The sequence below is a fragment of the Grampus griseus genome (genome assembly GCF_964374135.1).
Source record: "Grampus griseus genome assembly, chromosome: 8".
NCBI classification, from domain to species: Eukaryota; Metazoa; Chordata; class Mammalia; order Artiodactyla; family Delphinidae; genus Grampus; species Grampus griseus.
In genome coordinates, this window is record NC_139002.1 from 79,538,279 (window position 1) to 79,564,891 (window position 26,613).

A 26,613-nucleotide genomic window follows, 5' to 3' on the forward strand; every position below is an offset into this window, starting at 1 on the left:
CTACCCTTGTAGTTCCCGTCTGCTTCACTACACAGCAAATGTACTTTCTACGTACTCTGGAAGATGGTTCCCCTGTGGATCCCCATCTGCTCTCTAGCTAAAATGTTAGATTTTGCATCTGTTCAATCAGGAAGAATCAATCAGGATACCTATACTGACCTCTAAAAGCTCTGAAATGTGACCTCAGAATGCCATAGGTTCCATCACATGATATTTTTATAATAATATAGTACTCTTTTCCATGTGCAAGTCATTTTATGCTTTGATAACACTCCGGGTGAAAAAATTAGTGACTGAAAAAGAAAAAGTATCCAAAAAACTTTCTGGGAAAGTACTGAGCTAGTGAAATATCTGTAGGATAATTTGTGAGTAAAATTTGTGAGAGAATTTGTGAGTAAAATGAAAAACGATATGGTACATTTTGCTTTTGTGGAATTCCAAGTGAAAGTTGTATTCCAAATTTCATATATATATGGCTACTATATATATATATATATATATAAATTTCATATATATTGCTACTATATATATAGTGCATATATACATATATATAGTGTATATATATATATATATATATATATATATATATATATATATATATATATAGCTACTGTAAATCTAATTCTTATCCTCAGGGTTTTGGTTTTTTTTTTCCTTCTCTATCATATTGACCAAGACAGTGAGGTTTGGCCCAGATTTCAACACTCATCTAATGTATTTCTGAAGTTCTAATTGATAAAAATGTCCTAACTCCTAAATCATTTGGAAAGTAATTACACTTCTCAATTTGCAAATACTTAGATCAATACCTTCATTAACTTGCTGGACCTCAAAAACGTTTTTAGAAATTCTTTTCCTTCTCATTTTCAGGTATTTCCCCCAGTGTACTCCCTTTTCACTTCTTTCCTCCTTTTTCAGAATGTATTTTTCTTGTTTCTCTTGTAAACCACAGCCCAATTTTCTCTTCCTCATTATTTCCTCTCCTCTTTGAGACTGGAGAAGAGAAGGCAAGCAATGGACTGTGGCTTATAAACTCCAGCTATTTTTTAAATTCCTCTATTGATTGTTTTTCCCCTCTTTCTACCTTCTCTCCCTATTAATAAACACCAGTTTCATAAAAATTTTTCCCCTATCTCATGCTTCTTTTAAAGTTTTCTCCTTCTGGGTAACATTTAAACCACCCAGCCTTTGGGACTCCTTATCCCTGCCTATTTGGACCATTTCTTCTTACTTTGCTGACACATATTCTTCCTAGGCCTCTTGATCTTACCTGGCCACCAAAATAAATATCTGTCACCTGCCCTAATATACCTGACACTGAGACATTGGTTTGTTTCCTACTATCTTTCCTCTGCTCTAGCCCACATGGCACTGGTTCTTTTTTACCCTTTAAGGATTTTATTTCTTTGCTTCTTTCAAAAAGCTTTCACTGCCTCTCCATTTATTAATTCAGTTCTTGATCTGTGGTCCCCTCTTACTCCAGAACTTTAGCAATTATTTTCTAGAGTTCAGCTACTAAGATCTTTACTTCTGTCACCTTAGCCTGATGGAATGCATTGAGCTTTCAGGTGTGAGCTGAACAAAAAGAGTAGAAATCCTGTGGACAAAGCCTTTGGCACCAAAGAAGACCCTAGGGCTACTGAAATCCCCTGTGGGCTGGTAAGCTATCTGCAAGGTTCTTTTATACAATATTGTCCTAACAACTTCCTATAGGATGTGCCTTTCCTCTTTACCCAGCCCTGGAGAAAGACTCCAGACTTCTTACTGAGCACAGACTGAATTTTTCATTGTAAGGTGATAGAAGGGAAGAAGAAATACTACACTGAAAACACAAAGGGAGCAGAGTATTTAGTTATAATTACTCCTACTTACCAAACATACCAGCCTCTCCTTTGCTGAGCAAAATTAATTTCAAGGCTTTGTCAGGACAGCTGTAATCGCAAGAATGACTGGAAGAGGACTTAAAGGTGTGTGGGTGGGTTGGGGGGAGGGATCAAAAGCAGTTAAGTGCTCTGGGCTTCCCTGGTGGCGCAGTGATTGAGAGTCCGCCTGCCGATGCAGGAGACACGGGTTCATACCCCGGTCCGGGAAGATCCCACATGCCGCGGAGCGGCTGGGCCCGTGAGCCATGGCCGCTGAGCCTGCGTGTCCGGAGCCTGTGCTCCGCAACGGGAGAGGCCACAACAGTGAGAGGCCCGCATACCGCAACAAAACAAAACAAAACAAAACAAAACAAGCAGTTAAGTGTTCTAACTGCACCTGCAGGATGCAGGGATGTGACATGAGTTCACATATATGTGAAGGGGGGTGCTGGGGTGGATGCCATTCCCTTGTCTTATCAGCGGTGGCAGAGAAGCATTTAATATGCATCTCCCCTCCTGCAAACTCCAACATATTTGATGGTTTAAAAAAACTACAGAAAAACCCAACAAACAAAATCCCTGAAGTTTATTATAACACAAAGCAAGGAGACTGATTCTTGCACTACGATGAAATCAAGCCCTAGTTTATTCAAAAAGGAAGTTGCCGGGCACTTAACGCTTGGCTGTTTTTTCTCACCTGAAAGTGGGGTCTTCCAAAGAATAACCTGCAGAATATTCTTGGGAACAGTCATGTTATTTGTGGTCTTGAATAAGTGTAAATACATATTAGACATCCCTGTCTTCTAGCAGGGGCAAGTACAGAAGTCTACTAACCAATGGGCAAGAAGTGTGTGGGCTGTGTGTGTGTCGTGTGTGTGTGTGCGCATGCGTGTGTGTGTGTTGCCTTAGAAATGGGTAATCTTCTCTAAAGCCATGTTGTCACAGTTTTTGTCCTTGGGATCATAGCCTGGAACATGGACCAGGCTTTCTCGCCTGAGGCTGTTTCGTAAGACAGAGTCAGCCCCTTGTTTCCAGGTACTGCCATTCTCAAGGTTTTCCTGAGGAAAATGGAAAGACACATATCAGTGGGATAGTCTTAATGTATTCCAAATCAAACTGAGGGAATCTTCCTTAGGCCTCTCCCTTTGGAAAAAAATGATAGATAAATATGAAAATAACTAAATGATAAACATGAAATAAATAAATGATAGATAAATATGAAATGATAGATAGATATGAAAATAAGTACAAATAACTGACCCAAGGCACTTCCTAACTGATCATTTTGATGCCTCAATCCATGTAGGTACTACTTCTAATGATCATAAAACAGAAAGAACAATTTAGTGAGCATTCACAATACATCGATGTGTGGTGTGAAGAAGTTTATATATCTAGTGCAACAGTCCCGTGAGGTAGTAGTATTACCTCCTGAGGAGAGACAAACCTGTGTCTCAGAAGGGCCCGCCCCTTCCTGTGAACAGCAAGGCCTCTGGTTACAACAGGGGTCCCTGTATGCAAACTTCCCAGGAGGCTGCTCAGGGTTAGCCTTTGGCAAAGGAGCCCAGTGGTGACACACTAAGTGCCCCCTCCCACTCTCGACTCAGCCTTGAGAACAGAAGCCACCTGCATCGACAGGATTTCTCATTTATTCCAGGAAACTCAGGCCTGGGAAGGTAAGTCTATAAAGCAGTAAATAACATGATTCTTTCTTTCTCGAACTTCCTCAAAATCCATTTATCCAAACAATACACTGCTTTGCTGGCTGTCCTCTCAGCAAATAGATTGCTTTCCCATTCTGAGCCCTTGTCAAGGTGATGCTCTCCTCGTGGCAAAACTATGAAACTCAGCTTTACTTCACATACATGTTATTATGGTGTTTTGAGGAAGGAAAACAAACGACATCTTAGGAGCTGTGATAAGGGCGAAGAGTCTCTCTCCTAAAGTACTGAAAGAGTAAAATATCTGGGTCTGAAAGAACAATAATAAGCCCTCACTAAAAAAGAAAAAAAAAAAGCCTGCCTGTAATCAGGCTGAGAGGACAGACACAGATAAGACCCGTTGCAACCCCAACAGGGAACAGTGCTTCTTCCAAGGTCTTGGAATTACCGGTTGCCATAGTAATTCATTGAGTGATTGCTGCTCTTTGAGCAGTGCTGCCCCAGGTGGCTTTATCTTCATTCCCACTTCTCTTACTTAGACCCTTCTCAGAATCTTTCAGTGGGAGCCCGAACCTTTACCCTCTTGTTGAGAGTGGCACTTCCTGGTTCCCCTGGGGTAGCCCTGTCCCCTTGCTGTATGTATCAAGTCAATAAGTCCAATTTGGTCTGACCACAGGCTGTTCCTGGTGGTCTTGGGCTGATATGACCTTAATCGTACTCAGACAGTGTCTCTAGACCTTAATAGCACTGGAACAATGTCCCTAGCCCTGTGTGGCCTAAACACAATTCTCAGCGGGACAAGGGGAGAGCTGGGAGGTTATGTAGATCCTGTCACTTCTCTACCTAAGAAGTTCCACCAATAAATCTTACTTTATATTTACACCTCATGGCACACTGGAGATGTTCATGTGTAGATCACGGTGCATGGTTTCCCCCCAGTTCACAGATAAAAGCTGAAGTTCCAAGAGGTTAAATAATTCACCCAAGGAAAGTTAGACATGGAACCAGGATTAAACCCAGGGCTGACTCTAAAGCCCATGCTTTTCACCATTATACTAGATGTGCCCCCTCTTTTCTTCCTTTTCTATTATTAATTTTTAAAAATTTTCCTAGAATTTACCCTCACAGGGATTAAAGGGAATTTTGGAACTTGATCAGTTGCAACGACAATTCAGCCCAAAGGCACATTTACCTATCAACATAATTTACGTGCTTAAAAACTAGTTAGCTGAGGTAACTGAAGTGGAAACCCAGATTCTTTCAGGTTCTCATATCCACTGCCTTCCCTCCTTGCACCCAGCCTTGTAGATGGTTTAAATGGGCAGAAAGGGAATCCTTTTGAGCCAATTCACATTATTCAGAAGCTCAAACATCAGCTCACCTGCTCTGTTCCACTGTCATGCTGAACACCACACCAGCACAGTGTTTTGTATTTCTTGGACCAAAAGCAAAATAAATTGCAAACCGGTCTAATTAGCAGCGGTTGAATATCCTTGCCCTTTTGGTGACCTATTAACAAAAGGAAAAATGGGTAAGTTGTTGCACGCTTCCAGGAGTTTCTTTGATGATTTAAGCATTGTCCACTTGAGAAGCAGGTCACTTCTTAGGAGAAGAGTGAAAAGAGGCCTGATTGGTTAAAATACAGAAATTGGTAACTGCTCAAAAAAGTGAGAGTTTGCTTTTAAACATCCACAAACTGTCAGGTCAGGCAAACTCACGGCCTTAAACAAATAGAAACAACATATTTATTTTAAAATATTTATTGTGGAAAACCCTCCTAGTACCCTTTGTAGGCCAGCAGAGGAGATTACAGGAATTATATAATTTCTTCCTTTAGGAAAGCTCTCAGTTTTCCACCAAATCAGATCTATTAGAGGTCATCAGAATCAGTATTAGTGAAATTAGGAAGATTATTTTTACTGTTTTTTCTTCCTTTCATGCCAGCATCCTGAACAAGGAATACCTTCATGTTTCCTCCAGCTACTCTGGACTTCCCTGACATCTCCTTCCTTATCATTAAAACATACCTGTTCAATGTCCTATTCCTTCAACCCTGTTGTGGAACCAGAGTCTCCGGCCATCAGAGCCTAAAATATTTACTGTCTAGCCTTTAACGTAAAAAGTTTACTAACCTCTGTGTTGGATCTTTGATCTTGTCAGAGAAATGTTATAGATTACATTCTAAATTGTCAGGAATCATATATATGTGTACGGTAAACATATGGCCAGAGGGTCTTTGTTGCAATTACTCAACTCTACCTTTGTAGAGTGAAATCAGCCAGAGACAATAGTATATGAATGGGCATGACTGTGTTTCTATAAAACTTTATTTATAAAGAGAGGTAATGGACCAAATGTATTCTTAGTTTACTGATCCCCGACCTAAGAGATAAACTTAATGAATTGATAACTAAAGGTTTTATATCTGAGACCTGTAGCTACATGATACATGAAGAAACAAATTGGGAAGGTTCACACGAGTACAAACTGCTGTGCAGTGGAAACCAGACTAGAATAAACCCACACAGTGCCCTCAAGAGTGGGAGGTTCTGGCCACCTAATAAACTGATGAAGATATTTGTTCTTGACTTAGGAAATGGTATTTTCATTTCACGAGGTTAACGAGATAAAGGAAAACAACTCTTAACTGCCCAGTAGAATTTTACCAGTAATAACAAAAACTTTAAAGTATATCTTGGGCCAAGATCACCTTTTAATAGCTGATGCAGAGAATCATTAATGATATAAACCATCTGGAGATACTAATCAAAATAGACATAATTCTAATTTATGAGTAACATAAATAGCATATATTCGAAGTGCTAGATCATCTAGAAGAAGCAGAATTGAAATGAGCACCTATTAAGACCAAGCAAGACAAATAGCAAGAACAAGACAATATACGACACACGATGAGCAGGCCCACAAAAGGCCTCTGGCTTCCCCACTGACCCTGTCCTGCAAACAGTTAACATTTTAAGACATTTTTAAAGATTCACTGGGTGTTATAGAAGGTTTATGAAAGCCCCTTTGTGACCAGACCTGAAGGTGTTCAGATAGCACTAGGGCCTCATTTGGAAGATAGGTACCAGGAGGCAAGGATCAAAACTATTTTCAAAGATTTGGTCGAGTGCCATAACTACCCTCTGATAAAGTGCTTCCTTTTGGTGTTAAGGACATTTCCCTAAGATTTTGGATATTTGTAGAAAAATAAAACCCAAGGGTTGATACAAGGACAGTTGTTTGTGCTCAAGATGGCAAAGAAGTTTCCATCTAAATACAACATAATGGCTGCTGCATCAACACAAGAACATGTCAATTCCAACAAGCATCTGGAAAATACCTCGAATTTATGATGCCCACAATACCTGCTTTGGAACCAGGCAGCTAAAACTCTAGCTGTCTTCTAAAGGTGACTGACCACTCAACTGATAAGTCTAGGTGTATCCTACTAGGATCAAGGAAGCCTCCATGGTTGTTAGGGCACTGAGGAAAAAATCTAAGCACCATAAATAGACCACCTTTCATTTGAGCCCATTTTCCATAAAGAAAAATATTTGGGGAGTTCATGAACAGCTGGGGTTACAAAATTTATGTTCTATTCCTTATCATAGCCAAGATTGGCTTAAATTTAAATGAAGAGCTGGTGATCTCTTGCCCAGAGCAATAAGGCATTGGAGCTTGCGCACAGTGTTTCTAAGTCACCAGGAATATTGCCATTCAGATTTTGTGTTAAGTAGGAATCTTGACTTCCCGTATAGCCTGTGACTATATAATGGTAGTGGAAAACTAGAATATCTTAATATTTGATTCAGCTAAACTGCATACTCCAAAGAGGCAGAGTAGATTACAGTGGGCCTATTCCACATCATCCTCCCCCACCAATCCTTCATGAGCTTTGGCATAAAAAGGACACTGAACCATCAGAGGGACTATGGCTCAAGGTACAGGGGAGAAGTCAACACTGGTACCAGAAATGGCGTAGAGTGAAGCTGCTCACTGCAGAACTCCTGGGCCTAGAGGACTGGCCTCCGAAGGACACCATATGCAAAAGCAACAGTAAGACTCTCCTCTGCTTATCTAGTAGGTTAGTAAAGGCTAACCCATGAGATAGTAAGGCATTTATAAGGAGAAAACTGAGATGAAGGGGAAAAGAACCACTCTTAATATTTAATCTTCTTACTGATATATTGCAAAGGATTCGTCCTACTCAGGCCCCTGAGGGCCATGTGTCTAAAGATCTTTTTTAATAATATATGGGGAATATTTAAGAATACACTATACATATTAGTAATCGTGTGTACAACAATCGGGGGATGCTTTTACATGTCAGTTTGGAGAAAGTAGATAATATCTCTTTGGGAAAATGGACTTTTTGTGGTGGACCCAAATTCAGACCCATAAGACAGCTGCCTAGTCCAGAAGTGGGTGAGACCAGCCCACGTCTTTCTTGGTCCCCAGAAGAGGAAGGCATGTAACCGACCTGTCGCAAAGCTGATGATTACTCCAGCAGCCATGCATCCCAGGCAGCCTACTGCACTGTAGTATAGGTAGGAGAGCGCATACCAGGTCTCAGCAATGGCAGGTCTGCAGAGAACAATGGCACATCATCAGTTCCGTGTGTGTGAAGTCAGGATTCACAGTGACTTACAGGACAGCCGAGGGTTCATTTTAGGGACTGGCATCTCTCAAAACCCTCAAAGCTTAACTTTTTGTCACTTGATTATTTTTTTAAAAAAACCGACTGTAGACTAGTTGTACTTTATATTCCACTCAACCCAATCCATCTGTAAATTACAAGTCTTGCTACTGAACCATAATTGCAATGAGGACCGTGCCTTCCATTTCTTCTGCACTATTTATTCTTCAGACATTTACAAGGCCCAGATTTAGTGCCAGAAATTGTGACAGACACTGGAGATTAAAGATGAGTAAGCCACAAAGTCTACATGTAGGAGCTGACAATCATAAAATAGGCTAAAACGCCGTGGTGGAAGAGAAACAAAGGATTTGGAGAATATTCAGAAAGAGTGTCAAACCCAGGCTGATATGTGAGATGATGCCTCAACTTATTTTTTTAAAATGGTTAGTTTTAATCAATCAAAGATGGCAGTTAGGGCTAGGATTTAGCATTCCAAGAAAAGAGGATAGAATAAGCACAGGCAGTAAGGAAGAAACAACATAGTGGACCTGAGAACTCAGACCTCCAATTAGCCCTCTTGCCAAGTTTACTCTTGGGCATCAGGATGCAGAGGGATGGATATTTACAGAAAGCTGGAACCCCCAGACACTCTTCAATGATGGGTACCACCCAGAGCGATTCTCATAGGGGAGCAAGATGGTCTCCTCAGACTTAGCACAGAAGAATGCACTTTTCTCTAACCTGGTGACCCTCTCTCTGGGACCTGATGCTATCCTGAAGGTCAGCATACCTGCTGGACAGCAGTGGAGGCACTGATTCTGTCACATTTGATGGGACACACTGGTCAGTTGATAAAGGCAAAGGCCATGTCTTGGAGGTTGGTGCAGGGTAAATTAAGGCCCCAATGGCCACCCAAAATGACAAGATGATCCCAGTCAGAAGGCCTCCTAGGGCACCCTTGATGAAGAAAAAAAAAAAAAGTAATGAGAGATTTGACAAAACCATTGAAAGAATAATGAGATGATGAGTCTTGTATCTCAGGGATTCTGGTTTTCTACCCCAGATCTTGGCCACATGTACTAGAAACAGCCCACTTACACTGCCTGCCTTCAACCCCCCGCAATGTAGCTTCACATAGGAATAAATGGTTCTTTAAATGAAGACATTGGAGGGTTTTACTGTGGGCATTATATGTAAAATTTCTAGCAGGAATTTTTTTTCTCCTTTTTGGCTTCTTCCTCATCACTTCAACATCTGCTGAACCTCAGTTTCCAGTAGAAGAGTTTCAGAAATGCAGGAAAACCTCAGATAATAGAGTTACTGGGGTCATTTTTCACTGACAGCCATTATAAGCTACTACTATATAGAAACTTTTACCCTCATAGCTCTTCCCAAGTAATTCTGCTCAAGTCCTCTGACTCCCAAGTTTGGAGTTTTTAGTTTGAGTCTAACTACTAGCAAGTATATTTACTAGTCCTGTCATTTAAGGGTCATACTTCTGATAAAAAGTTAAAAGTCAATGAGTCATTTCTCCTGTAAAGGAAGCAGAACAATCGAGCAGGGATCACGACCACTGGATGTTGCTGGTCTCTGCCAGATAGCCGAGCCTTCTCTGTGACAGAAAACAACTTGTTGGTTTCTCTATTTATTCAGAAAAAAAGACTCCTCAGTTACAGCACCAGAATGTTCTGTTCGTTTTAGTTTGGGGGAAACTAAAGCAATGTGTATGATTCGAATACCTGGGCCCTTGGTCTAGACCAGTGGTCTGCAAACTTCTTAACAGCCAGCTAAGGAGTATTTTAGGTTTTGTGGGCCATTCAGTGTCTGTCACAACTACCCAATTCTGCCATCACAGCACAGAAACAGCCATAGACAGTATATATACCTAGGAGAGTGGCTGTGTTCCAGTAACACTACGTGTGGTCACTGAAAGGTGAATTTCACAAAATATATATGTGTCATGAAGTATTATTTTGCTTTTGATTTTTGACAACTATTTAAAAATGTCTAAACCATTTTTAGTTTGCAGGTCACCCAAAAACTGGAGATCAGCTAGATTTAGCTTGAGGGATATAGTATGCTGGCCCCTGGCCTACCAGTAAAGGGTAAATGGACTTCAGTAGGAGAGTCAGCCCTCACTGATTTATAGTAGCTGCCTGGAGAGACGTGCTGAGAAGGATTCTGAGGTTGCATCCACACTCTGTGGAAAGAGAGCCATGATTGATTAGTACTATCAGCCATGGCTAACGACAAGGGGAGAGGTGACCCCAATTGGTATTATTTACTTTCCTCTATCTAGAACAAGGTGGTTTCCTGGATTAAATAGCAGGACCGTAACTCGCTAACATAGATAAATTAATGTTTAGAATGAACTAAGTTGTTATGTTGCTAGTTATTAGGTTTTTTTTGTAGCTAGGAAATTACCTTTCCTCATATTATCTCCGCAAGAATTAAACTATCCCTGTCAACCTCAATCTCAGAAAAGTTGATTAAAACAAAGTGTCTCCTAATAAGACTGCAAGGAAGCACCACAAATTCCCAAATGTTTCACATCTATCCACTCTCTTTACCTATCTACACAAGATTTATCTAGAATAGAGGTCAATAAGGGTCAGGTAGCCACGGAGACCTAATTAGGTATACCATGTGGCTCGGGCTTTATCAAGACTCCTATAGTATATTTAAAAATATGAAAAACTGGGCTTCCCTGGTGGGAAAATATGAAATTTAAAAATATGAAAAACTGGGCTTCCCTGGTGGCACAGTGGTTGAGAGTCCTCCTGCTGATGCAGGGGACATGGGTTCGTGCCCCAGTTTGGGAGGATCCCACATGCCGCGGAGCGGCTGGGCCCGTGAGCCATGGCCGCTGGGCCTGCGCGTCCGGAGCCTGTGCTCCGCAACGGGAGAGGCCACAGCAGTGAGAGGCCCGCGTACCGCAAAAAAAAAAAAAAGAAAAAAGAAAAACTAACTAACTAAATAAAAATATGTATACAGTCAGGTTTCCTAGAGTCTAAAGACTTTCTAAAAAGATTTGCATGTAAGTGGATGAATGAATGCAATAAATGACAAATGGCAACTTTGCTAGATTGAAAAAATTATATTTTAAATATTTAAAAATATTACTATAGTACTATTTTTCCAAATAAGTGTTCCTTTTGATTTATGTTTACTACACAGTCATCCAACCAATGTTTACTTAAAGGCAAACCACTAGCTTGTCAGCCAAGAACACCAAGAAGATTCAGCTGTCAGAATATACCAGGCTGGTCTCCCCTCCCTTTCTTAAATTAGTTAATTAATTAAATTACTTATAATTTTGGGTAACTAAATATAGAAAAGAAAATTTACATTTTTAAAGTTTTCAAAATCATGTTTTAAATAAACTATGTCTGATCTCAATATCTACTTTAAATTTCATTTTGTGGGCTCTTGATTTAGAGAAGACGATTTAAACCCTACAGAATCAGGTTTGATGCCATGACATATGGTATTTCATGACCACTACTTTCTTGGCTTTCTGCTCCTAATACAGCTTCCCTGAAGTCAGAGATTGGAAGGCTGGGGTTCTATTTAGTTCTGCTGTAGAAAGAAGCCCCCATTTTTTTCTGGCAAAGACAAATAGCGTTTCCAAGGAGGACTGAGAGGAGGGAGAAAATGTCTGAGGCCCAGTCTCAGCTGGGAAGTGTGAAGAGGGGCGTGGGAGACTTACCTTCCAGTTCACAAAAGGGAACAGGATTCCCAGAGAGAACAAGCCCAGCATCGGTCCCCCACACATGCCGTGGATGCTGAGGGCAGCCTGTGGATCAAAGCAGATCAGATCAACACTACACTCCCCTGAATCTGTGGCCCACCTAGGACCACCCCCTTTCTTGGACCAGAGATGAAATACAGTCTTAGTCCTGACTGTGCCACTCATGAATCATGTGCTTCCTGGAAATCATTTCTCCATTCTGGGCTCATTAATAAGCACTGTGTATGTAAAACACCAAAAACGCCTACAAACATACGTGTGTGAGGGTGTGCACGTGTGTGTAAACACACACAGGCAATTTGGATTTGGTAGAATAAGTTTTCCCTCAAGCTGGAACTTATTGATTTGTTTATATTTTCTATCTTATCAAAAGCTTTTTAAATAATGTACCTAATAAATACATCTATAACTTATGTTGAATATCTCAGGTAGTTGATCCAGCTGTTCTAATTTAGTTTGAATAATTTTATAATTTTAATAATAATAATTGTCTGTTACCCCACTCCTGCTATCCCAGCAGAATACCTCAAGGATGTTGAAGCATTAAGTTGGGACATGATGGGGAGGACATTGGACATTCCATATCCTATAACAAATTTTTATGGCTCTGTCTCCTTTGGATAGAGAGAGAGTTTGGCAAATGCATTTCCATATCTCTTAACCTCTAAGTTATTGAAGCCGGTGAACTGGTTAGGGGCTTTAATTAAGCTAGTTTTCTATCAACCTATAATAGCCTTGGGCCATGGCCTTGCAGAAGTCTTGAATATACACAGGCACTGACATGCCTGCAAGGGAGCATGTACACACATATGTGCGTGCGCGCGCACACACACACACACACACACACACACACAAAGCTACTCTGCAATGCAGCCCTGTCTAGTTCTATCAATACAACTGCAGGTCTCTTAGATAAAGTGGCTGTGATAAGGATGCTCTAAAGACTTTATACATATTTCCTATTTGTCAGGCACCCCTATGTGTCTTATGTGTCAGATAATAAAGATGAAATACCCTGGCACTCTAAATAAATGACCTCATTTCATCCCCACAATTACCCTGCTTAGTTGGTAGCACTAACTGGTAGTTAGTAACCAACTGGTAGTTGGTAGCACTAACAGTTAGCTTGAACATAAGCATTCTATAAATGTCAATTGTAATTATTGTTTTTCCTGCTAAGATTATCATTCTTACTTTTATTTCAGGATCATACATTCTCAGATCTGGATTTCAAAAGGTTTTCTAATTTTATTACAGTGTACCTTGTCACTGAGTCTCATTATTAGATTTTAAAAGTTTCCCCTCTTGAAAGAAATTTTGGTTGAAATTTTACATGCATGTGTAACTTGGACCTGGTATCGGAGAGTATGAGCATTTGGGATTTGGAGGAATAGGAAAAGTATTAGAAAAGAAGGTGGGTAAAAAGTTGCTACGAAATCAAATGTGTCTTTTTCCTCTTTCATTACCTGTACAACGCTCCCCAGGAGGGATGCAGCCACAGCCATGGAGGTACATATTATGCCAAACAAGAGACCTGGAGGAAAGAAACTTCATGACTATCATCCAAGCTGGCTTTGAGGGATCCACTGAACTCCTGCCCGGGGCCGTCTCTCATGTAAACCCTATCAGAAGGGGTCTCAGGAAGGACTGTCCACCCCGCTTAGCCATCACAAGCCCCAAGAGGGCCATTTAAGAGACTTTCTCCCAAAGACATGCTTTCCTAGGTCAGGCAGAATGAGCTGGAATCCAGCCTTGAGGAGTCTTCTCTACAAGATTTAAGAAAAATGCTGTCCTGGTGACTTCTCTGGTGGTCCAGTGGTTGAGACTTCACCTTCCAATGCAAGGGGTGTGCAGGTTTGATCCCTGGTCAGGGAGGTAAGATCCCACATGTCTCGTGGCCAAAAAACCAAAATATAAAACAGAAGCAATGTTGTAACAAATTCAAGAAAGACTTTAAAAATGGTCCACATCCAAAAAATCTTTAAAAAAAAAAAAAAGAAGAAGAAGAAAACTGTCCTGTGGAAGCAACATGAAAATGCAGAAAGGTCACTGGTCTACTAGGCTAATCCAGATTAAATTCGTGAGAATTAAATCCATTTCGACCACTCACCAATAATCAGCTGAAGACGTTACTAACCTCTCTGGGATATGGATAGTTTTCATCATTAAATTGGCTAAATAGTTATACAGTTTACCTCACAGATTTTGAAACTCTGGAAAATTTTTCTGGTCTTTTCATGCTTTATTCATACCTTCATTATGGCCCTCAGTATACTGTGTAATGATTTCTTTATTTACATGGCTATGTTGGAGCACCACAAGGGCCATCAGGGTACCGCGCTCTGCAGCATCTTGCACAGGGTGCCTCCAGCATCATAGGATCTCGCTGGATGAATCAACATATCCATCTTAGTAATCTTTTAAAGGTGATGTCTTCTTTCAAACCATCTTTTAAAAAATAATTGTTTTTCTACATCTTTGTTTAAAAACTATCTTAAAAGTCATTCAATTCACATTACAATCCATAGACTAAATGAGAGGAACAAGGTGCTGGAGAGGGATTTAGACAGACACACAGTGACAGAAATAGAGAAAATGATTTTTCTCATTCTGTTTGAAATTCTCTCTCAGCTAAATATTTGGCTGAGTTCCCAATGTCACCATTAATGCAATTTTATTGAGTACTGACCATATGTCAAGCACTTTACTAAATGCCAGTGCTATAAATGCCACTGCCCCAGAGATCTCACATTTTAGGAAGGGACTACACATAAATAAATTAATTTATCCAACAGTGCCTGTTGCATAGCAAGTACTATGTGCTTGCCATTATTATTATTATCATTATTATTATCATCATCATCATCATTTCAGACTTAGTACATGATATCTCTAAAATTTATTATCAGGAATTCACTTTTAAGATGAAATCAGGATAGCGAATTTTAATGCTATATTTTCCAACTTCTCAGTAAAACACAGAAAAATAAGGAAACTCACACAACACTAAAATCCAAGTTTGATCAATAAACACCTTTCAGAATTCTAAAATTGTTCCCATTATATTTAAAGATGATAGATTAGAAACAATGCCCTCGTTCTCTTTCACTTCATGAATAAGCAGAACTCCACCTGCCTGAAGAAAATAACAAAAATGTCTTTTCTCTGCTACCGATTACCCTCTTGCTGGGCCAACGGTTATATGTTTCGAATGGGATTCTAGGCAACCACCCCTCAATTCAAGGTTCTACATTTTTGTTCTGACTAGAGAATTGATTCAGTTCCCCTCTCCCCCATATCTTTACACTTCCACCAGATTGCAATCAATAGCAACCTGCAAGGCAGCGAGTTTAGGGGAAATTGGTAGGGTTCCATGCAGACCTGGAGTGTACGGATCCACAGATAAAGCAGTAAATGTGTGTGGGGGGGTAGAGAAAGCACCACCGTTGCAGCAAATACTATGGATTTCCCAAGTGCTACATCAGCTCAGAGGATCAGACAATAAACCATGGGCAGAAGAGGAATTTCTACCCAGCATATTCATGAATGTCTGCTAGAAATTGGGAATTGCACCAGGAGTGATGCCAATCCACCTGCTATTAGCTGTAACTCATTATGCAAGATAGTGAAAAAATTAAGGCAATTCAACTACCCAGTTAACAAACATTCGGTCAGCACCAATCTCTCCTTGTTCAAGCATAAGGAAAAAGAAAAAAAGAAATATGGGATCCATGCCAAAATATTACTAAACAAGGAAATGAATAATTAACCTGAAAACTCAAATACAGAATATGTTTTCTGGAAATACTTAAGAGCCAGAAAAAAAAGTATTTAGAAACTGGCAATTTCAATATAATGCAAAACACATAGATTCAATGACGCAACAAGTGCAGTTCAAGAGAAAGCAAATGATATGAAAACACAACAAAGTAGGGTGCAACACCCATAAGTTTAGATGAAGATGAATCCAGGTGTGATAAGGAAGAACTATAAGGAAATTAAAAATTATAATAGTTGACCAAGCACTTCCTCACCTAGGTATTTACCAAAGAGAAATGAAAACATGTTCACAAAAAAGACCTGTGCAAGAATATTCATAGCAGCTTTATTCATAAAAAACTCAAACTGAAACAACCTAGGTCCATCAATAGAAGTAGAAGTTAAAAAAAAAAGGTAAATCCATACAATGCCATACTACTCGGCCATAAAAAGGGATAAACTACTGATACAAAAAAAACCATGGGTGTATCTCAATAATATTATGCTGAGTGAAAGGAGTCCTTACAAAAAAGAGTGGTACTGTGTGATTCAAGTTATATGAAATTCTAGAAGAGGTAAAACTGATCTATGATGAAAAATACCAGAATAGTAGCTGCCCCTAGAGGGAATTGGGAGTAGGAATTACCAGAATAACCAAGAGAACTTTCCAGGGTCATAGTAATGATTTATATCTTTAGTGATTGAGTTACACAGGTGTACACATTTTTCAAAACTCAGCAAATGTATAGTTAACATTTGTCCAATTCATTGTGGGTAGATTTTACATTTAAAAAACTTTAACCAATTATTGAATTCTAGTTAATAATATGCTAAAATAATTAGGGGAAAGTGTACTGATGTCTGCAATTTATTTTTAAGTGTATCAAATATATGATGCATTAATGGATGGATATAGAGCTAGATAGATATGTGAAAAAGCAAGTTTAATAAAACATTAATGGAGAATCTTGGTGGCATATATACAGGAGATCATGGTAAATGTCTTTAAACTTTTCTGTATGATTGAATTTTTATAGTAAAATGTGAGGAACAAAACACAACAGCAGAATTCAAATCATTATTATCAAGAAAATTACTTTGTGGAGAACTTAAAGTAACATTGAGAAAAAAACCTGAGCCCTTCAAGCATGCAGAGGAAAAGGACAAAGCTATGAAAATAAGAGAAATAATGAAGAATATGGAGAACACAAACCCCAAATTAGGGGAGTATTTAAGAATAAGGGTACGATAAAACTATCAATATTTGTAGGCAATAACCACACTTATTAGAAAATCAATTAAAATTTTAAGAATCAACCAGAGTTGTGCCAATGGCCAGATATGTGCTTTACAAAACAAACAAACAAAAACAAAAAGCTATAGCATTTCCACGTTGATAGTAAACAGTTTAGAAGATATTATGGGGAAAACATTCCATTCACAATATCGATGAAAGAAGTAGAAGGAGGAGGAGAAGAAGAGGGAGGAGGGGGAGAAGCAGAAGAATGAAGACATGAGGATAATTAATATCTAAGAGAGAAAATATGGTGTTAAATACAAAATGCTATTGCTAGATGGAAAACTTATAAAGATGTTAATTATTTCCAAATACGTTTTTCAGTTTAGTGCAGTTCTGTTGAGATGGGGGGGGGTGTGTGCAACTAGATAACATGCAGTGAATTATTTTAAACTTAATCTGAAAGAATAAACAAACATGAACAGCCCAAAATTTGTTTTTGCAAAAAAAGAAAAAAAACAGTCACAACATTTAAATTTCTTCCTAAAAATTGACAAGAGCTGCTCTACCAGATATTTTAAATAAAACACTGCAAAGCTATAGTATAAAACAAGATGGTATTAGTTCTGCAATTGATAAATAATTTAATTTAATGAAAATAAGTATATAATATTAAACATATCCTTATAGATAAAATAATTTTATATTGCATATTATTACTACTAAAACTATTAAAAACCAATGAAGAATATTTGGTAATAAAGGACTCTTTAGAAAAGAATTTGGCTTTATTAGACAAGCTGACTGGCGATAGTGAGCAGAGCATCTTCCTCTGTGGAGAGACTAAACAGGATCAATACATAGCATAATCAAGAGGTGTTGATGTGATGAATCTAGGGTGTAGGATGAACACAGAAGAATGTTGAATGTAAGGTTGGTAAAAGCTAAGCTAACTGGTCATTCTTTCCTAGTACCCTCTTGGTATCTCCAGAAGTGTAAGAATTGACATGTGAGATTCCTCGTGTATCTTCACATGCACTTGTGCCTGTCAGAGTGCCCTGAATAGTGTGTGCAGGATTTGACACGTACCACACGTTCATTTCATGATATGGAATAGAAGATCCACCAGCTGTACCTACATAAGCCTTTACTGATCCAGGTGCTCAGCTTGTCAGAGAGATGGGGAAAACAACTCTTGACAAAATCCTCAAACGTCACTGTTGCTAAGGCATTGATGCTGGCAGCCACGGTGCTACAGGTAGAGAAAAATGAGAACATAGTCCAAGGTAAATAAAGCTGACCGGCCTGCCCTGGTGTCCAGGGCAAATAGACAAGGCAGGGCTCTAGAAAAAAACAGAGACAGACATATGTCCTTATTCTGGAACTTCAGGGGAACTACATGACCTGTCTACTCACTCTTCAAAGCTGCTTCTGTGCTTAATGCTCTTTGATGTCTTCCTCTAACTCCAGTGAAGAAGCTAGGCTTCCATGCTGGAACTCTCACTGATTCCCCTAACAAGACATTAAATGAGTTAGCATGCAGTAGCAGAGAGATTGTGTGTGTGTGTGTGTGTGTGTGTGTGTGTGTGTGTGTGAAGGTTAAACTTGAGGCAGAAAGTACTGACTATCCTAATTCAGGAATCAGTACAATATGCCATTCATTCATTCATTCACTCATTCATTCATACCATTTATGCATCTGTTCATTCTGAGTACTAGGCATACAATGGTGAACCAGAAAGACATAGAGTTTACACTCTACTTGGCGACATAGACATTTAACAACGAATTATACAATTGACTACAATTGTTATGAAGAAAAATAACAGAGCTATGAAATCATGTCTTTCAGAGGCCTAAACCGATATGAAGTTAGGATATTCTTCCCAAAGGAAGTGATGGTTAAGATAGGCACTGAAAGGACCCATGCAAATTCAGAAAAAGATGTTTTAGAACAAAGGGAAAATTACAAGTAAATGCCTACAGATGGAAAACTTGTTTCATTCAACAACAGGAAGCCCCAGTGTGACTAGCATGCAATTAATAAGGGAGAAAGGGGCAAAGATAAGACTAGGAAGCAGGCAAAGACCAAAAGCACATAAAAGCTCTGATATTCTCTCTCTGACTTTCCAGAGTTCAGTCTTATAGCCCTAAAATTCGCTTAGTGGACAGAAAACCCAAGAAGTTCGAGTTTTCTTTGCAGAATAGCATGAAAGCTTATTAAATTCCTCATCTAGACCAGGAATATTTTAGCTAGTAGAATAGATGTTCCCTATAAGACTCCTCTTCTATCTGTAGATCCATGCAAGTCAAATAAGGAAAGGAGATGATCAAATAAAATAAACTTTCATGCTCCCAACGTATATGGCTCAAAATCCATCACTTGAAAGTTTCGAACATTAGAGTTAACCCTTGAATCCATTGGGAGGGAGGGAACAAAAAGCTGATTTTGGCCCAGAGGGAGCAGATTTGTAGAACCTTTGCTGGGTTGCTTTTGAGGTCAGACGTATTATCCATATGTCAATTTCTCAGATTCTAAAACTGTTACAAGATGGTGAAAATCGTTTTTTTTTTTCCTATCTCTCAACCACCATCTCTTTACTCCACCCCCCACTCTCGTCTTTCCCTTTCCCTAACCCAATACCCTCCTTAATGTTATAGTAATAGTAATCTCTCTATAATATGTACTGTCCAGTGTCTCTTTCTTGGAATTTTAGAACTTGAGATCAAAAGAATCAACCATTCTCTTATGGAGGAATTAATCTGTTGACAGGTATATTTCTCCATTCTGGAGTCAGCTTTAAGAAAAATAAATAAAGCTCTGTAGGGAGGGACAAAATGAAAGCTAGCGTGTCACCCTACTTGTGTTTGATCCTCTGGTGTTCATTGTTTCTGTCCCTAGTTTCCTTGAGATACTAATACCAACACCACAGGACAATATGATTTTATATTACTGATGCAAAATCCTACAAAGAGTATTAGTAAAAATAATTCAACAGAACAGTAAATTAAAATTATACGATAAGCAATTTAAAGTCATTATATGAATTAAGAGATGTCGCTATTTTTGAAATGTCAACATGTTAATATTAATATGCCAAAAGCTAAAAAAGCAAAAAATACTCATTTCAAAAATGCCAATAGTTTACCAAAATTCAATATTTCTCTCTGATAAAAATATTTCTTAAATTAGAATAAATATATGCATTTTTGTTCTTTTTTATGATTTTATTAGTTTTATATAAATATTTTAAAATGTAAATAAATAATATAGTTTAAACCAAAACCTAAAATCATATTTAATGGTAAAATCCAAGAACAATTCCCTTTAAAGTGCATAACAGGCACTTCCCTGGTGGTGCAGTGGTTAAGGATCCTGCCTGCCAATGCAGGGGACATGGGTTCGAGCCCTGGTCTGTGAAGATCCCACATGCCGCGGAGCAACGAAGCCTGTGCACCACAACTACTTAGCCTGTGCTCTAGAGCCTGCGAGCCACAACTACTGAGCCCACCTTCCACAATTACTGAAGCTCGTGAGCCTAGAGCCCATGTCCCCCAACAAGAGAAGCCACTGCAGTGAGAAGGCCACGCACCGCAAGGAAGAGTAGCCCCTGCTCACCGCAACTAGAGAAAGCCCGCACGCAGCAACGAAGACCCAACACAGCCAAAAATAAATAAATTTATTAAAAAATAAAATAAAAAGATAAAGTGCATAACAAAACAAGGAGTTCTGTAATCCCTCAATTTTTTTATCATTGTTCTCAAAGCATAATTACATAAGAGTGAACATAGAAGTGTAACTATTAGAAAAGAAGAAAACTCAAAAGTATTGGCAGGTATTGTGATTTGAGTACACCCAAGTTCTATAGAATTAACTGAAAATAATTAGGAAAAATCTGATATCAAGGGAAATTCTGTAAAAGAAATATAATGAATAAATACTAACCTAACATATTTTAAATCAAACTTTAAAGCTTAGTCACTAAAATTATTAGTATTGTCATAACTGTACACAAATAGATCAAAGGAATATAAAAGAAAATCCAGGAAAAGTTCCAAATATATAAAAGAAAGTAGGATGTGATAAAGGTAGCATTTCAAGTCAGTGGTGAAAATGTGGCTTTTTACTAAAAAATAATGGGCAACTGATATCTGAATGATTATTTATAAACATGGAATGGAGAAGCCTTCATAAGAATGATATAAACCCAGAAACCATAATGTAAAAGGATTGATTAATATGAAATAGAAGCTCAACATACTCAAAAATACTATTAATAAAGCAAATATACATAGGACAGATGAGAAAAATGAGACATATGTCAATAAGCTATTTTCTTATATACATAAGGAAGAAAACTCAAAAGAAAAAAATAGCAGGGAATATGAATTGGCAGTTTACAGAAAAAGAACTACAAACGGCCAGTGAAAGTATGGAAAGGTAGCCAACCCCACTTCTGATCAAGGGAATTTGTATCATACTAAGTGAAGTAAGTGAGACAGAGAAAGACAAATACCATATGATATCACTGCCATGTGGAATTTAAAAACGTGATACTGTCTTAATGTTTTAGTCCATTGCTCTCAACGCTCTTGCCCCCATTCTCCAAGTCACTATCATGTCTACCCTGGATTAAGGCAAAAGCCTCCTGTATAGTCACCCACTTTCACCACTCTTGCTTTAGTGATAGCCACTTCCCTCCACAAAGACTGAGTCTTCAGTTGTATGACATCATCAAACCTCCTTGCTTCAAAGCTTCCTATTTAATATGAAATGCCAGCTCTTTATTCTTTCATAAAGGTTCTTCCTGATCTGATGCCTGCTTGCCTCTTTAGGCTCCTCCCCATCTGCTGTCCTCCCCGTTCCTTATGCTTCAACTCTTCTCTCGGATCCTGAACTATTCCATACAGATTATCTCCTTGGGGCTTTGGTATTTGCCCTCCCCGCTGCCTGTAAAAGTTTCTGCCTGTGATCTTCACAGAGCTGGCTTCTCCACACACTTTAGATCTCAGCACAAATGTCATATACTTAAATAGGAGTTCACTAAAGACCCTGTCAAAAACAAAGTCCCCAAACCTAACCTCTCTCTAGGCTATCACTCTGTCATTTCCTTTATACTATTTGTCATTATCAAACAATGCCTTGTCTTTTTTGTTGTTGTTTAGTTATATATTGTCCATCTTCCATGTCTGCCAGAATGAAAACTCTATATCAGGGCAATACTTATGCTAGTCTTGTTCCCTGAAGTATCCCCACTGTCACCAGCTGTGCCTGGCATAATATAAACCTTCTAAAATATTTGTTAGAACAAATGTGTGAAAAATTTTGTACTTAGAATAATGTCTACATTTTGGATATGGATGTTCTTACATTTTGGATATGGATGTGCTTGAGTGTGTTATTGAAGATGGAGAGAATGGATTGCGAAGCATAGATCTGTAAGAATGTATTGCAGCTGAATGAGGAATGCCAGCAGAGAGAGCTGCCTTGTGTGCTGGTGATGCGAAACCATGGGGGCAGTTGGCATCAGACAAGGTTGAGAAAATAAACAGAGAGATCTAGTGCAAAGGCGGACCTAGGTTTACATACCACCTCTGTAGTTTACTGTCTCACCATGGGTAAGTTATCTACCTTGCTAAATCTTAGTTTCCTTATTTGTAAGCTGATGATAATGAGTAGTTTCGGCCTCATATAATGTGTGACAACTAATGAGCAAATGCATATAAGGCATTCAGCAGGGCAGCTGACACACAGTGAATACTCAGTAATACTGATAATGACTACCACCATTACCTTTGTCATCCTGGTTGCCTTGCTATCACCATCCTCACCATCATCATTATCAGAACGTTATTGCCAAGTGTAGTCAATACACTAACCTCAGAGTTCCACTGAAGGCACAAGCCACAAAAAGTCCTGGGAGTCCTGGCATTGTGGCAAATAACTCCATGACGAAGTATGGCATCAGCTGAAGAGGAGGCAAAACAAGATGGGATTAATGGTCTCATCAGCAGTGTCTGAAATGTGGGACTGTATTGTAGCTTTTTAGCAAAAGGAGGTGGGAAAAAAAAGAAAAAAATAAAGTAACAATAAAGGAATTTGCCTGGACTATCATTGTTAAATGCTAACAAATGAGGTTATGATCAATCCAATTCCATGGACCTGAGGTGCAGCTATAAGGGAGGGGAAGGGATAGGAAGGGGACAGTCATATAAGGAAAATGTTGGATGAACTTTAGAATATTCAGGAACTTTTAACTTTTTTTACGTTTGCAATGTGTGCTATTTTCTTGCCTGTTTACCCTTAATGTTAGAAACTAAATCCTAAAAACAAACACTTAAAACAGGTCTTCAGGGAGTCTAGGTATTATGGTTCTACTCTGAAGCCAGATTTGTGGGAGAGGAACAGCCACAGGACACATTGGGACAGTTGTATATGTAGGGGGAGAGGATAGAGACGATAGCTCCTCCTGAGAATATTCTCCGTGAATGGAGTTTTTAAGGATGGACAAAGAGATTGTCATACTGAGTAAAATAAGTCAGACAGAGAAAAACAAATATAATATGATGCCACTTATATGTGGAATCTTAAAATAATGGTACAAATGAACCTATTTACAAAACAGAAGTAGAGTCACAGATGTAGAAAACAAACTTATGATCACCGGGGGGAAAGGAGGAGGGGAGATAAATTGGGAGATTTGGACTGACATATACACACTACTATGTATAAAATAGATAACTAATAGGAACCTACTGTATAGCACAGGGAGCTCAATACTCTGTAATGACCTATATCGGAATAGAATCTAAAAAAGAGTGGATATATGTATATGTATAACTGATTCACTTTGCTGTACAGCTGAAACTAACACAACATTGTAAGTCAACTGTACTCCAATAAAAATTAATTTTAAAAAGCATGCTTAATGTAATATATTGGGGTGATATTGTTTAAGCCATAATGAGAAGACATGAGCAGAAGCATTATAGAAATAAGGGTCATTTTGTTCAATCTGAGATTAAAGCATCGTTAACCAATGTTGTGATGGATAGAAAAAAAGAATTGAATGGTGGCATTGAAAACCAAAGCTATAGGTTCAAGTCCTCTTCCACTCTCCCCAGCCCTGCCCTGGCCCCAGTCCTTGCCTTCAAGGACAAGGTAAGATACCTTCTTTTTACATGTTCACTCCCCAGTATTAGAACCTGATCTGTGATAATATCATCCAAGAGGAGAGGAAAGAAATCAAGTCTTTGGGGTTTGGGAAATACCTAGAGGTCCAGGTCAAAAAAGAGAAAGGCTCAGTATCGATGGCCAGAAACACACACATTTCAGCTGTTCCCCACTGGCCCCAAGGGAGCACATACCTGGTCTGGTGCTGAGATGATACCAGAAGTCCAGGGATCACAGTCTTTGAAGTGGGAGTACATGATTAAGCCAGAGAAGACAGCACATGCCAGAATGACCCAGAGGCCCAACAAGTTGAAATACAAGGCTCTAGAAAATAACACATGGATCTACTGGTAGACTGTATGTCATATTACAGTGTGGTCAAGGCATTACCAAAGACTCAAGGTAAAATTTGGGGGGCCTTTTTGCTATAAAATAAAATTCTATAGCCTTCAAGAATGTATATATTTTGATATCAAGTCACTATGTTATACACCTGAAACTAATACAAGTCGATTCTATTTCAATTTTTAAAAATCATTACTTTTTATACTTTTGCATTTTTTTTGTTTGGGCATGTTACAGTTTTAGACTGATTATGAAATTTGAACAAGGTGGATTTTTGATGGGTTTGCTTTTGAAATAGCTTTTCTGCAAAGTTGCAACGTGTAGTGTGAGGTCTATTTCCTTGGATGAAATTTCACGTATCAATCACTCATATTATATAACTTCAAGTAATTTCCCCCCACTCAATTCATGAAACTGTCAAAAAGCCAACTTTCATTTTAACGTCTTTTATTCCAGAGGAATGATGAGATAAATGTAGAAGTAGACACGTTTTGGAAATATTCGCTTTGGAGGTTAAATCAGATGAAGTTTAAAGTTCAGTTTTTTAAAAGGCAATAGAAGGTATGAAAAACCTAAAGTCATTTTCCCCACATTCTTTGGAGCAATTCTTTTTATTCTACAACAATTCTTTTTATTCTATAACATTCTGTTTAACTTCAGTTTGAGTGCATTTGTAGTATCCTATGGTTATTTTGTATTCATACTGTTCTTTGAAAGTCAAAATATTACACATCTTCTAAATCTCAGGGAAGACTTGAAAGTCGGCTGGCCTCACACTGGATCAGTGAGAGAACAAACAATCTTGCTCTGGAGAGAGTTTCAAGGGGCAGGGGGCCCAAAGAGCAACAGGAGGCATTTCCTGGGAATGTTTCATTTCATTCAAACAATGTCCAGCCATTGTTTGAAGGGATTCAGATGCACTCACATTCAAATGTAAGGACACATATTCATTTCAAAGCCCCCTAAAAGCCCTGCTGTACAGGTGTACCTGACTTTCAGAAAACCCTTAAATCAAAGTATTCTTTTATGAAGCAAATATTAAATAATCAACCCATCTGGAAATTTTTATTTTACATTATTTACATTAGGAAAGGGTATTATCTCTGAAATTCCTTCCTTGGGATTATTCCAACCATATTTATCTTTGAGTTTTAGCTGTTTGTTTGCTTTTGTTTGAAAAAGGTTGATTTAGACATAGCCTTTGGGGAATACATTTGATACATGAAATGGTCAATATCTGCAAACTGAATTTGCTGTACTCTTACTTCTGCCATTTAGACAAATTTTATTCAAACTTTTCTCAGGCCATATCATGGATAGCCTTCTTTACCTGAAAGGTCACTCCCTGCTCTCTCATCAGATTCTACTCCTTATACGGCTTTACATCTTTATAGCATTTATCCTTATCTGAAACTGTATAATACATTTATTTGTTTATTATCTGTTTCCCCCACTCGAACACACACAGGGCTACGTCCCCAGAGCACACAATGGTGCTTGCACATAGCAGACATAAATTATTTTATTTTTGTTAAAAATGATTAAATGAATAAATGAAAGATAGAAATTCTTTACAATATGGTTATACTCTTTACATCATTTCTTTTTTGAAAAAGCATCGGACCTGGAGTCAGAAGACTTTATCCTTAACAACTGTGTGACTTCAGACAAGTCACTAAGACTCTGAGCCAGTTAAATCCTTCGTAAAAAGAGTGTTAACATACCTGCCTTACTTCTTATTATAGGACTAATATGAAGATTGAATGAGTTATACTCCATAAAAATATATAGAGGTTATACAGCCATATGTAGGTTGTATAGCCATTATCCAAAACAATTTTAAAAACTCACCAGTCAACTATGGGAAATGAGAAATCAGTGGCAAAATTGTATAATAGAATGTTAAAGCCCTTGTATTTGAACTTATTTTTTTCTTTAGAGATAGACTTTAATTCTCTACATGGCTAATTCTCCTGTTTGCAACTTAAGCCACTTCATCGATTCATTCAGAAAATATTTATGAAGCATCACTATGTACCAGGTTCTTCCAGGTACTGAGGACATAGCAGTGAGCAACCCAGAGCCCACCCTCATGAAGATGATATTCTGGGATTAGAGGCAGGTAATAATCACCAAAATGAAATAAATAAACAAGGTGATTTTAGATGCAATAAAAGATATA

The 26,613-nt window shown here is 38.5% G+C and overlaps 1 protein-coding gene across 1 annotated transcript in view; it reads right to left on the bottom strand.

Moving 5' to 3' along the window:
* Nucleotides 1-2,767: 2,767 nt before the first annotated feature.
* SLC5A12 (solute carrier family 5 member 12) overlaps nt 2,768-26,613 on the bottom strand; it is a gene marked incomplete at both ends in the record, with an annotated part of 41,865 nt that continues 18,019 nt past the window's right edge. The window contains 9 exons of the mRNA XM_082661262.1: nt 2,768-2,920; nt 4,905-5,032; nt 8,007-8,110; nt 8,956-9,122; nt 11,875-11,961; nt 13,383-13,450; nt 18,052-18,164; nt 22,793-22,881; nt 24,281-24,410. Coding sequence (XP_082517388.1) covers nt 2,768-2,920; nt 4,905-5,032; nt 8,007-8,110; nt 8,956-9,122; nt 11,875-11,961; nt 13,383-13,450; nt 18,052-18,164; nt 22,793-22,881; nt 24,281-24,410 — 1,039 coding nt within the window. The remainder of the gene's footprint in view (nt 2,921-4,904; nt 5,033-8,006; nt 8,111-8,955; nt 9,123-11,874; nt 11,962-13,382; nt 13,451-18,051; nt 18,165-22,792; nt 22,882-24,280; nt 24,411-26,613) is intronic.